At 41.0% G+C, this 14,109-nt stretch overlaps 1 protein-coding gene and 1 pseudogene across 3 annotated transcripts in view; one reads left to right on the forward strand and one right to left on the reverse strand.

The window, feature by feature from the left end:
- Positions 1-6,352: 6,352 nt before the first annotated feature.
- Positions 6,353-6,942, reverse strand: LOC108533669 (40S ribosomal protein S23 pseudogene; annotated as a pseudogene). Its single transcript, XR_001886787.1, has one exon. The product of XR_001886787.1 is annotated as a 40S ribosomal protein S23 pseudogene (transcript).
- A 94-nt stretch (positions 6,943-7,036) lies between these two features.
- DCDC2 (doublecortin domain containing 2) overlaps positions 7,037-14,109 on the forward strand; it is a 195,906-nt gene continuing 188,833 nt past the window's right edge. Inside the window, exons 1-3 of one of the 2 annotated variants that reach the window (XM_017878555.1) lie at positions 7,037-7,171; positions 8,396-8,785; positions 12,601-12,655. In XM_017878555.1, the coding sequence (XP_017734044.1) occupies positions 8,493-8,785; positions 12,601-12,655 (348 nt within the window). In that variant the 5' untranslated portion in view covers positions 7,037-7,171; positions 8,396-8,492. Of the gene's footprint in view, positions 7,172-8,050; positions 8,786-12,600; positions 12,656-14,109 lie in introns of those variants that run through there. The other variant, XM_017878554.1, reaches the window with a different exon arrangement.

Below are 14,109 nucleotides of genomic sequence, written 5' to 3' on the forward strand. Positions count from 1 at the left end.
AATATTCTCTTTGAAAAGGATTAAGGGCAGAAACCACATATGAGCATATATACTCCATAATGGTTTCTAATACAACACTGGGCACATCACAGCAACTGTTCGACGCTCCTCAAGGTGCATCTCTTCTTCCTTCATATCCCCAGCACCCTTCATGCTCAGATTAATTCATTTAACAAATATTTATTAAACACTTATGTTTACCATGATACTAACTGCTAGAAGATCCATGGAAGATACTTCCTTCCATAACACAGAGAAAATAGAAGCTCTCGGTTTGAGTGTTTGCCGACTTTTCTTCACCTCGGCCTCTAAACTTGCTACTTTATGGTGGGTTTGCAGGTCTTATTCTAGTGAACTGCAAGTTTTTTCACTGCTATTAAATCTGTCAACATAAAATTGTATGTGTTTTTCAGAGAAAGAAAATTTTGACTTGGAGAAATGTGGTATTTGGTTTATGTAGAATTCCAAGATAACTATGGTTTTCTTCAGAATTCAGTTTATGGTTTTCTTCAGGATTCACTTATGATTTTATATAAAATAAGGTTTAATGCTTCTGGTTTTAGGAGACTGTTTCTACTCATCTCACATTCTAAGTGGAAATAAAGAAAGTAGTAAATGATTACTTCTGGCTGGGAAAAGTGGCTTACACCTATAATCCAAGCACTTTGGGAGGCTGAAGTGGGGGATCACCTGAGGTTGGGAGTTTGAGAACAGCCTGGCCAACATGGTGAAAGCCCATCTCTACTAAAAATACAAAAATTAGCTGGGCATGGTGGTGCACACCTGTAATCCCAGCTACTCAGGAGGCTGAGGTGGGAGAATTGCTTGAACCGAGGAGGCGGAGGTTGCAGTGAGCTGAGATGGCGCCACTGCACTCCAGCCTGGGTGACAGAGACTCTCCATCTCAAAACAACAACAACAACAAAAACAACAACAACTTTTTACTTTTTATTATTCTTTTCTTTTTTTTCTTTTGGAAAAAAATATGGAATACTTCATTTATTTGCATGTCATCCTTACACAGGAACTTATGCTAATCTTACCTGTATCATTCCAGTTTTAGTATCCGTGCTCTAAAGCAAGCCTTTTTATTATTCTTAACTCCTTAGTTATATGGCAATGTATAGAACAAGCATTTTTAGGTTGCATGCAGTGGCTCACGCCTGTAATCCCAGCATTTTGGGAGGCCAAGGTGGGTGGATCACCTGAGGTCAGGAGTTTGAGACCAGCTTCGCCAACATGGTGAAAACCTGTCTCTACTAAAAATACAAAAATTAGATTGGCATGGTGGCAGGCACTTGTAATCCCAGCTGCTCGGGAGGCTGTGGCAGGAGAACTGCTTGAACCCGAGTGGCAGAGGTTGCAGTGAGCCGAGATCATGCCATTGCACTCCAATCTGGGTGACAACAGCAAATCTCTGTTTCAAAACAAACAAACAAACAAACAAACAAAGCTCTAAAGCTAGGTCAGGCAATGAGGATGAGCAGCAGAGGAAGGATTAAGGTGTGTTAGGCAAATGGAAGCTACAGGATTTGGTTCTGGATAGGAGTTAAGGATGTTACCCATTATAGTCAATATTGGCCAATGAGTTAGCCAGTTAATATAGCCAACTGGGGTAGGCCACCTCGCACATGGATACGAAGAAGAAGTTAGCGATTACCAGAACTGATTGAATTTACCTGACAAGAGGCTTATCAGAGAGTCACCATTATCCATGTGTAGGTCCAAGAAACACTCTCAAGGCACTCAAGTTCCTGTTCTTTTTGAGGCTAAGATGTGAAAACCGATTGTAAAGGTGACACTTTTTAAGGAAAAACTAGCAGAATATGTCCCCCATTTCATACATATCTCTATTGCCTTCAAAGGATATTAAAACTCAATACTGGGTAAGAGAGTTTGGTTTCCTGTGTAGGTACACACCTCTGCACGTGGCTGTGCATTTTCTGTGGAAGCTAAGCAATTAGTCTTAGAATCTCTTTGGTTGTCAAGGGATGTACTTTTTTTTTGCTGATCTGAAAATATGTTTCCTTCTAAAGGAGTATTTTCCATTTTTTTGAAGTTTTAAGTTAATTTTAATATATTTTCCTTTTATTAATTAATTCATGAAATAATTATTTACTACTTACCATGTTCCAGCCTCTGTGCTAGGTACTAGTAAGACATTGATGAATAAAATGAACACAATCCTTTTCCTTAGGAAATTTATACATATAAACATTTAACTCTACAAAGATTAAACATGTAATTATATAAAGCTTTATAATTAAACATATAATTATATGAAGATTTGTAATTATATAGCCAGGCATGGTGACTTGCACCTGTAGTCCTACCTACTTGGGAGGCTGAGGTGGGAGGATCACCTGAGCCCATGAGGTCAAGGCTGCAGTATGTTATGCTCATGCCTGTGAGTAACCACTGCTCTCTAGCCTGGGCAACATAGCGAGATCCCATCTTTTAAAAACAAATAAATAAATATTTTAAATTTTATAATTGTCATTGATAAAACCTATAGAGAAAAAATATATAATATGTTGGGGGTTTATCCTGATCTGGGGAGTGAGATAGAGAAGATTTCCTGGGGAACTGACACTTAAGTTGGGACTTGATCTATAGAGGGAGTTGGAGGAAGCCAAATAAATAGGAATGAGGGGATAAGGGGCTGTAAAGTACATCCAAAGGGATTTTAAAGGAAGCGATGGTACAGGTTTTCACTTTGGAGAGCCATAGGAAGATTTGTGCAAGAAGAGATGGAAACTAAAGCACCAGTAGTGTATTTATGGCTTTGTAATCAAAGTTGATGATATTGGATTTCACTGTAAGAAATTGATAAGGATTTGAAGAATTTTAAGCTGGAAAGCGAAATGGATAGATCTGTGTTTTCAGCAGCCTTTCAGGCTGACTGTTCTGTGGAGAATGGATAACAGGGAAGCAAACTGGAAACAGGGTTACCTCTTAGGGGATGATGATGCCTTGAATTCAAAAGCGGAAATGGGTTTGGAGATAAGTGAACGGATTTAAGAAATATTTGAGAGGTAGAATTGATAGAACTTGGTGATTAGCTGAAGAGCCCTTATAAACCTAGGGTGCAATGTGGTCTGGTTTTAGCACAGTATTACATCAAAATAAATATTGTTTAAGCAGAAATATGTAATTGAAAGCATTTCAGAGATTTAGGCTCTTGAGGAAACAGCAAATGCCTTGTTGGTATTATTATTTTTCTTTTTGATTTTTTGAGACAGGGTCTCATTCTCTTATCCAGGTTGGAGTGTAATGGCATGATCGTGGCTCACTGCAGCCTCAACCTCCCAGGCTCTGGTGATTCTCCCACCTCAGTCTCCTGGGTAGCTGGGACTACAGATGCATGCCACTATGCCTGAATAATTTTTTTTTTTTTGTTTTTTTTTTTAGAGATGGGGTTTCACCATGTTGGCCAGGCTGGTCTCGAACTGCTGGGCTCAAGCGATCCACCTGCCTCAGCCTCTCAAAGTGCCGGGATTACAGGTTTGAGCCACCATGTCCTGCTGGTGGTATTATTTTTAATGCACAGCAAAACTTTTTAAAGAATCTTCTTTGGCCATCTCTCTCATTCTCAATGCCTTTCATATACTTAGGAAGAAGCTAAAATACAAAACTCTCCCCTCCTTTCCTATATGTGTTCTCAAACATTCCCTTGTATCCATCTGAAGCTCCTCATTCCTCAGCATTCTGCTCCTCATTCTACCTCAGCTCTTCATGATCAGGGTTTATATAACCTTTCTGACTTCTTAAAGCCTTCTCTCTTTGCTCAGTGTTCAGACTTTGCACAAGAGAGAAGAGCTCCAAAACCAATCCAGCAAGCAACAGGAGCATGGAGAGAGACTGCAGATATCTGACTGTTTTTGTCGTTGTTTCTCTGCCACAGTTAAATGTGTTCTATGAAGAAGAGAAGTGTATATGTTCTAGCTTTGAGCAAATGAGTAGATGAGGGTCCATGTGTGGAAGCAGGAAACATAGGAAAAGTGTTTTTGAGGAAAACTTGAGATCACGTGAACATTTCGAGTCTAGGCTGCCTTTTAGATGGTCTAGAGATGCTGTCTGGAGAATTGTATGCCTGGAACGGCCTTGTTCTGGCGTGTGAGGCACTTGTTAAATTCTCAGGAATTGTAAACATGGGCATTGTTAAAAGTAACTGTATAAATATACGATTAAATAAAAAATAATTTTAAATATACAATTAAATAAAAAATAATTGTATAAATATACAATTAAATAAATTACATTGAAAACAAAGATAATAAATACTCAAAACTCATCTCTATCTACATTTTACTACTATCTGTGCTCTTAAAGTTACTTAAGTCTGCTGTGCCTGCATGGTGGAAATAGCATAAAATGACTTGCTGCTGCACCTTCCTTGGCATCATTGATGTTAGATTGGTATCTAGAAATTGGCCATATTTGGAGTAAGCTACAGAGATTGGCAAATACTATGAATCAAGGCCTTCTCTTCCTTCCTAAAAGCCAGCAGTTAAACATTTATCACCACATCATATCCAAGAGACATCTCTAAGCTCAGGAGACAAATTCGGGCTGGAGATACCACACTGGGAGGCATAGACTTGATGCGGGCAGCTTCATGGGCTGGCGACGGGGTCCACATCAAGAAGGACCCCATGATTGCTTTAATGCTCTGTTGTTGCTATCATCAAATTCTTAATTTTTGAATAAGAGGCCACACATTTTCATTTTACATTGGGTTAATATAGATGACAGGAATTTTAGGCTGTTTGGGGAGGGGACTACTTAATTGCCTTCCATTCTACATAACAAGTATTTTATCTTACTCACCTATGTGGTAGCACATTTTCACAGATATTTTCCCCATCCATCCCTCAACCTGTGTATTCTCCACAACCAGCTCACAAAATTTCCCTTGTCTATTTCCTCCCTGTATTGTTCTCTTTCGCCTTCTTTAGAAACTTGTTAACTTTTTTTTTTTTAACTTTTATTTTAGGTTCAGGGGTACATATGCAGGTTGTTTATATAGGCAACCCGTGTCACGGGGGTTTGTTGTACAGATTATTTCATCGCCCAGGTACTAAGCCTATTACTCAATAGTTATTTTTTCTGCTCCTCTCCCTCCTTCCATGCTCCACCCTCAACTAGGCCCCAGTGTCTGTTGTTCCCTTCTTTATGTCCATGAGTTTTCCTCATTTAGCTCCTACTTATATGAGAACATGCGGGTATTTGGTTTTTTGTTTCTGCGTTTGAAAACTGTTAACTTTCGGGCCGGGCGCGGTGGCTCAAGCCTGTAATCCCAGCACTTTGGGAGGCCGAGACGGGCGGATCACGAGGTCAGGAGTTCGAGACCATCCTGGCTAACACGGTGAAACCCTGTCTCTACTAAAAAATACAAAAAAAGCTAGCCGGGTGAGGTGGCGGGAGCCTGTAGTCCCAGCTACTTGGGAGGCTGAGGCAGGAGAATGGCGTAAACCCGGGAGGCGGAGCTTGCAGTGAGCTGAGATCCGGCCACTGCACTCCAGCCCGGGCGACAGAGCGAGACTCCGTCTCAAAAAAAAAAAAAAAAAAAAAGTGTTAATTTTCAAGGCACTAATATATTACATGGCTTTAATAAAAGCATTTTTTCAGAACAGAAATCTCAAAGGGAAAAAAATGTTTCTCTCCAGATTGCAATGTCCCACACATTCATCTTTCACAGTGGTATGACAGTGGTTACGGAGCTTGTGGAATAAGACAGAATTGGGTTTGAACTCTCTCTCTCTCTTTCGTTTTCTAATCCTTAGAACCTGCGAATGGGTTTGAACTCCTGTGTGTGACCCGAGGTAAATTTGATTTCTCTACCCTTCCGTTTCCTCAGCTGAGGAAAGAATAATGTTTACCTCTGAAGGTTATTGTGAATATTAAATTAGATAATCTACATAAAGTGCCTTACATAATACCTGGTCCATGGTTATAGTGTTCAATTAACGGCAGTTATTCTTTTTATTCATATATCATGAGTTAGGAACACCCAGTAATTTGGACATGACACATGGTAGAAAAGTCTTAGGAGGAATGAAGGACACTGGCAGAGATGAGCTGCAAGATTTCGACTCTTTAAACATTTTCCTGGTGCCACAATATGTATGTCCCAGACTGGACTGGACAAAGCGACTCTTTACTGGGGCTCTTACTATTCTCACAACTCCTCTCCCTTGTTATTCCTCAGACAGAGCTAACAATCTACACAAACAGCACAGATGTGGGCTCTTGGACAGCCAGTCAGACATTTAGCCTTCTCACGCCAGTGAAAAATCCTTTCCCTGGTGTAAAGCTTGGCACAGCGTAGGCACTCAAAATTTTTATTTTATTTTTTTGGCATATGAAAATTTATTACTACAGTGTTTTCACCATTAAAATTTATGATCTTGGTCTTTCCTTCTTGCCTTTGTATAGGGCCAGAAGAGACACACTGGCTACTTTGACAACCTTAAAGCGGACTCCAGGAATATCACCAACAGCATGATCTTTGCGACCAAACCCAGCAACCAGAACTTCATCGTTTTCCTCAATAAAGTTCAAGCAAACGTCGTTGGGTACAAAGGCTGTGATTTTCTTGCCATTCTTGATCAGCTGGACCCTGACACACTTCCTAATGGCAGAATTTGGCTGTTTGGCTTCAACTCCTACTTTTTCCAGGACGATTCCTTTTGCATGAGAAGCACCTCCAAAAGGGCTGGCCTTCAGGGCTGTGCCCAAATGGGGGCGGCACTCAAAATTTTGTAGGTTTTCCTTTTCACTGCCGTGGCCCCAACTAGTACAGGGCCTGGCACACAGCAGGCGTCCATTTATTGAATGAGCGCATGATAATGTCATCTGTTTCTCCCTCTTCCTCCAAATCCCTGTTCTTCCGCCTCTGCCCGAGGCAGCCAGCATATCCCAGGGAGGCAGGCTCAAGCTAGGCCTGGTTCACCGACTCGCTCCCCGCGCTAGGCTGCGGTTGCTATGGAAACAGCGGGAAGTAACAACTCCGTTCCCCCCGGGGTGAGGGAGGCCCGCTGAGGTAACAGCAGCTGGAGGAACAGCGTGAGCGACGCGAGACAGCCGCAGAGTTCACCACAGTGCCACAGCCCCGCCCCCGCGCGGCCGGCGCCCGAACTCCCCTCCCCTCTCTAGCACGCGAGTGTGGGTAGGTACTACCGCGGAGGGCACCTCCCGGGCCCGCCTCCCCAACCAGGGCCCAGCTTGCGCGCTGCCTGCTGTGTTCACGTGATGCGCACCCGCGCTTCGCCGCCAGGCGGCGCTGATCATCGGGGAGGGGATTAGGGGTCCTAGACGCGCGAGTCTTCCCTCTGTTTCTCATTCATTCATTCATTCACTTACATTTATTTTTCCCTTCCTTCCTTCCCTCCGTCCTTCCGGGATGAGCTATTGCTGTGTTGCTCAGGTTGGTCTCAAACTCCCGGGCTCAAGTGAGCCTCCTGCCTCAGTTTCCAAAAATGCTGGGATTACAGGCATGAGTCACCGTACCCGGACACAGTCTCTCTCTCTCTCTCTCTCTCTCTCTCTCTCTCTCTCTCTCTCTCCTTTTTCAGACGGGGTCTTGCTGTGTCGCCCAGTCTGGAGTGCAGTGGCAAAATCATAGGTTACTGCAGCCTCGACCACCTGGGCTCAAGTGATCCTCCCGCCTCAGCCTCCGAGATAGCTGGGTCCACAGGCCCACACCATGCCCACCTACTTTTTTTTTTTAATTATAGAGACTGGGTCAGGCTGGTCTCAAACTCCTTGCCTCAAGTGATCACAGGCGCGTTATAGAGACGGGGGTTTCCCTGTGTTTCCCAGGCTGGTCTAGAACTCCTGGTCTTAGGCAATCCTCCCGCCTCAGCCCCTCAAAGTACTGCAATTTGCAGGCGTAAGCCACCGCGCCTGGCTTTGCACGGTTATCTTCCAGCAAAGAAAAACCTGGGCAACTACAGCCAGGAACTTAATTGCTTTAATTTGGGAGAAAGCAGGAGATTGAGGTTATAAGGCTGCAAGTAGAGAGAAAAGAAAAATTAGGCTGTTTGGAAAGGGTAGCACAGATATGATGTAAGAAATTGGGTTTCACCATATTTATGTGTGTGTGTGTGTGTGTGTGTCCTCCTCTCTCCTGCCCTCACTCGGCGTGCCTGCTCGAAGCCCCCGCGCGGTTCCTGCTTCTGCTCCGAGGAGGTCCACCTTCATTTTGCCGGTAGCTGGTGAACCAGGTGTGGTGCGCACACTGCGGGCCCTGATTGGTTGTGCACGCCACGGTGAAAAACTTGAACGTCTACTCCGAGTCCTGCAGCTCCTAGTGTCTCCGCGGGGTGGACGCCAGGCGCACGGCCGTTACTTCTCTTTACCTGTGGATTCGTCAGTTTCTCGTTCGTTTCAGGAGGCGATCCCGCGCCCTGGGTGCAGTGAGGCCGCTGGGGAAGCGGAGGTGCCTCCCGGCGCGGAGCAGCGAGCTGAGGCAGCGGCCAGCGGGGAAGATGAGCGGCAGCAGCGCCAGGTCCAGCCACCTGTCTCAGCCCGTCGTGAAGAGCGTGCTTGTGTACCGCAACGGGGACCCCTTCTTCGCGGGGCGCCGCGTCGTCATCCATGAGAAGAAGGTGTCCAGCTTCGACGTCTTCCTGAAGGAGGTGACCGGCGGCGTTCAGGCACCCTTTGGGGCCGTCAGGAACATCTACACCCCGCGGACTGGCCACCGCATCCGGAAGCTAGACCAGATCCAGAGCGGGGGCAACTACGTGGCCGGAGGCCAGGAAGCCTTCAAGAAACTCAAGTGAGTCGGTCTTCCCCACCGCCCACCCATTTCAGGTGCCCTATCGTGCGGGCTTGATATGAGGAAATGCAGATCCTTACCCCACCGCACCTCAGTGGTTGAGGGGCTGTGACTTCTCGGTGTGACTGATGCCACTGAAAACTCTCGTTGCAGTTGGGGGGCAGAGATTGACACTGTGACTGGAGAAGGAATTTCACTTGGGTAACAGTAGGAGTAAACTTAAAATTTGTGTATAAACAACAGGAATCTTTAAGAAAAATTATCCTTGCAAAGGTTAGTGACCAAACTGATACTTTTGCGTTTTCTGTTCAGTTTTTCCTTTCCTTTTCCTTATTTGTTTTCTTGGAACTCCATCCTTTTAATTTAAATAAACATTCTTAAAAATCACTTCCAAGTGTTGGACACTATATTGTCACCAGAGGAGAAAATTGCTCTGCATTTCCCATACTGTTTAAATTATTTCAACCTTTCTATCCAAGTAGAATTGACAACACTTACTTTTGTGACCCTGCTCCACCCCCTGCATGTTTATGCTGTTAGCGTAATGCAGGAAGAGTTTACTGGCTGACTGTATTTGTCGACTGTCCTGTCCGCCTCCAGCAACGGTCCTTATTCCCAGGGGTCCTTATTCCCAGCTCTTGAGTTCACTCATAGTAAGTGTTCAGTGAATTAAGAAACCCTCAATTCAGGGAACAAAGATGAGGAAGGCATGATTCCTTGTCTTTAGGAGCTTTCAACCTAACTGGACTACCTTCATACTAACAATTTTAATGCAAGGTACAAAGAGATACGTGCAATTAGAAAAATAAGGTTATGTGTGAATTGTGAGTTGAGAGTTGGTTGGGGTGGGCATTATAGGACAGGTAGAATTTTGCATTCCATTTTTTTTTTACAGCTTTATTGAGATAGATTTATTACAGCATAAAATCCAACAATTTCATTGGCTTTCAGTATATTCAGAGTTGTGCAACCATCACCACCAACTAATTGTAGTTTATTTCCAGCCCTCCCGCCAAAACATTTGTACCTCCCAGGTTCCTCTTTCCCCTGTCATCTGGTAGCCACTAATCTATTTTCTGAATCTATGGATTTGTCTATTCTGGACATATATAAATGGAATCGTATGATATATGGTCTTTATGTCTGGCTTATTTCACTTAACTGTAATATTTTCAAGGTTCATCCATGTTGTAGCATGCATCAGTACTTCATTCTTTTTATTGTTGAATCATGATTTGGGTATACTACCTTTTACATCCATGCTTATTCATTAATCACTTGATGTATATTTGGGCTGTTTCACATTTTAGCTGTTATGAATAATGCATCTATGAATATTTGTGTACAAGTTATCATTTCTCTTTGGTGTATACCTAAGAGTGAAATTGCTGGATCATATGGTAACTCTGTATTCCATAGTTTAATAGAACATTTTAATTGAAATTCATCTTGGGCCCAGGATAGCAAAAAGCCTTGACCATAAATCTAAGCTTATGAATTCATAAGCATTATTGGATTCTTAATAATTAAAATTCAAATAAAGTTTTTTAACTACATAGAAATATTTTTCAAAATATCACTGAAGTTCTTGAATGTAATCCTTCCTCACCTATATTTGTTTAAATTGAGTTCTAGGTATTCTATTATACTTTTTGTTATGTCAGACATTCTTTTCATGGAAAGTGAGGGATATATTTGGATTTATTCCTCCCCCCAAGCTTCTTAAGCATGCTTTGTTAAACTTCATAAAAAAGGGCTAAATGAAACTGCATGCTTAAAATAAACTTAAAATCAGGAGACTGAATACTTAGTTGCTGATCAACTCTGTGTCCTTGGACAAGTCACTTGACTCAGCTAGTCAGTTTTTTAATACAGAAAAGGTACATAACTATTTGTACCACACAGGGCTGTGATAAAAGTAAATGCTATAGATGAGAGTGTGTTTTGTAAACACCAAGTGTTACATAAATGTAAGACACCTCTATGACCAGTTCCTTTTGTTACATACTTTATTTTTTTTTTAAATATTTCCATATAAAGCAATTTCATGGAAATGAAAATCTGGTTCAGAATCTCTGAACGGTTGAAAGTTGTAGACTCACTTTTAAAATTCATGTTCTTTTGTTTATTTGGTTCTACCAACTCACAAGATTTTTTAAAAAAAGATACAGTTCCACACCAAATAGAAAGTGTACTCAAATCTCTCTAAGAGATTTGCATGTTATTTTTGCTTTTAGTTTATACATAAAAAACTGAATTTGTTCTAACAGAGTCCATAGTTAGGTTTCCATGCTGACAGATGACTATTTTATTTGTGTTAAAGAAGTAGTATCTATGATTATAATGATAGAAGCCAAGAATACTTGAATGTTGAATGTATTTGAAACTTAGCACTTGTAAGTTTATGTAATGAATGGAGAAACTGTCAGAACAAAAGAAAGCCCAAATGATGTTAAGGACGATTCGTGGGCTTTCATTTAGACCCCAAATGATGTGGGGAAAGACAGCAACATCTTTTTCAAATGGAACTGATCAAATCTCTGCTTGAATTGCTTTCACTTAGATTTTCTAATATTTTGAAATGATAACTAAACGTCAGGTAGCTATTAAACCCTTATTTATTTCAAATGTGAGACCACACATTCAAAACCTTTATTTTACAGCAGAGAATTCTAGAGATTATTTTCTCCAAAACTTTCCCTGTGCATTGTTGGAAGTTGACTCTACAGCATTAATCTTGTAGATCTGAAACCACTTTCCTGCACATGACAGAATATTTTGGTATTATTTCAAAACTCAGCCCCTGCAGGTCCACGAAAGACCCATTTTGTTGCTGAGATGGAGTGTTTGCACTGTTTTAAAATATATGACTACTTTTATATAGGGGCAATGTATGACAATTTCTGGATGTATCAATTAACTAAAGTATTTTATCCAAAAAGGCAAACAGCAACAATAAAAACAATTCAATAGCCAAAATTAATTCTAACATAAGCTTTTTTTGGGACAAGTTGGCAATTATAGTAGTTGGGGTAAAGGGTCGATCTATTATTATAAATTAAATGTTGCGTTTATATTTTTAATATTAAAATGTTTATTTAGCACATTTTATGTATGAAGCACAGTTTAGGGACCATTTAAAAACTGGAACCACATCACAGTGATGTTACACGTGAAGTTGACAAAGGTATACAATTTCAGGTTGTGCTTATGCGACAGCTAAAGAATGATCACTGTCAATATCTAGAGCAAATAGTAATGGAATAATAGGGGACTCCAGAGGTTAATTAGTCCACCCATCTGTTTCTGAGCTGAACCAATTACCAAAGTCATCCCACATGACTGAGTGTTTTTGTATCATTAAGGTGCTCTCATAGAGAAAATAATTTCTCAGCCTTTCCCAGTTGTTACCTTAATGCATGCTATCAGTACTTCCTTTGACCTAAAGCCTGTATTTAATGGAACAGTTAAGCAGCTTTGCACATAAGCCACTCTTTTAAAAAATCAGATCTGTAAGAATACAGTGTATATAGTAAGCAACTAACTATTAAGAGGGAAAAATGTTCCCTAATAGATGTATGTATTTCTAAGACTTTCCTTCTCTTGAAGTTTAGGGTAGATATGTGTCAGCTCTGGTTGGTGACACTGCAAGCAGCTTTTACTATTGTAATTGCTTTTAATTAGTAGCTATTTGTGTTTGCTTTAAGGTTGAGAATTTCCTATGAGTTGCTTTATTTTTTAATGATTTCTTAAAACAAATTACTGACTTAAAGTCTGTAAAAGCAACTCTTATTGTTTGTTTGTTTTTTCCTCAGTTACTTGGACATAGGAGAAATCAAGAAAAGACCAATGGAAGTTGTTAATACAGAGGTAATGCAAATCTTATTTTGAAAATTCAAATAAACAACGTGCCATTTGTTTCTTATGGTGTGTCTTAGAGATTTGGTCGGCATTCCACTTTGATGAGTTCTCTAATGTAAAGAAATGGGACATTATATGTTTTAAGGCAAAGATAATTCTTTCTTTGAATCACTGTGAGAAATGAAAAGACTGGGTAGGTGTTCTAAGATGTGCAGGATATGTCAAGATTAGACAAAACATGTTTTTCTCTTTTCTAGCTACATGTTCTCTGATTGAAATCCACAGGAAGTTTCCCTGTCAAGTGAGAAGATTCTGAGCATTGTTAGATAAATCTTTACCAAAGCTACATCCTCATCCTAATGTACCTCTGATAACTCAGTGTTTGAAATAGCCAGCGTCACCCTGACTGCCCCTGAGGCTTTCGAAGGAGATGAGTAGATGTCATGTTGGACGCTTGGTGACATCAGGAAAACACCTGTGTTTTAGCTTCTATCAAAGTGCAAGTTAAGCATTGTTCCTGAAAGCTTATGTGAAGGTTGGAAAAGGAGCTTGTGAAATATTCAGAATACCACATTCCACACATAGCTTCTGAAACCCTGGTGGAGTTTTAGGTCTTCTGTAGGATGTATTCTTTAGTTTGTGAAAGAAAAAATTAGATTAAAAACAAAGTCGGGGCCACAGCTTGAGACAGGGAAAATTGTAGTTAGATCCAGAATAGGCCTGTGTTCACCAGCCCAGACAGCCACTCTTCCCATTCAGACCCCAATAAACACATGCTCCCAATGGGTAAGTTCTGCCAATGAAGAAATGGCCAACAGGAAAAGTGGTTTTCCTCACTTGTAGTCCAGAGCCCTGGAGGGACTCTCCTCAGTACTCACCATTTCCTCTCACACCATGTTTGTGCCTGATAGGACCAAATAGGCCCCCTCTAGAAAAAATATTGCATAAGAAAAAAATTCTAATTGTACAGTATTTGAAGAATATGAGGTTAAATTCATTATTCAAATAATCTGTAGAAAGAGGTACCCTTCCCAGACATCATTTAACATAATTAATATATATATATTTTTATTTTCAGTGCATCAAATTGATTAGTCATGAAAGTGATAGGCTTTGTAGCTTAAAGTAGACTAAGGTATACATTTACGATACAGCTAAAGAATGACCACCAGTTGCTAGCTGTCTCAAGTAGAGTAGTAATAAAGGACAATTCTGTGAATTTGTTCTGGATGGGATTCTGATGAAAGGATACACACCTGTTTAAAGTATGCTACCTTGCATGAAATTGGTGATGGAACCTGGACTTCTGCAATAGAATTTGAGATGTATGAATTCCCAAAAAATGTGAGCACAGTATATTTACTCCAGATTCCAGTGTCTTTGCTGAAGACATTAACCCTAGTGAAAGACAACAGGTGCAATAGACTTATCAAATATACTTTTTCTTAATATATGTATATATA

Source organism: Rhinopithecus bieti, unplaced genomic scaffold (assembly GCF_001698545.2).
Source record: "Rhinopithecus bieti isolate Rb0 unplaced genomic scaffold, ASM169854v2 scaffold_11110, whole genome shotgun sequence".
Classification (NCBI taxonomy): Eukaryota; Metazoa; Chordata; class Mammalia; order Primates; family Cercopithecidae; genus Rhinopithecus; species Rhinopithecus bieti.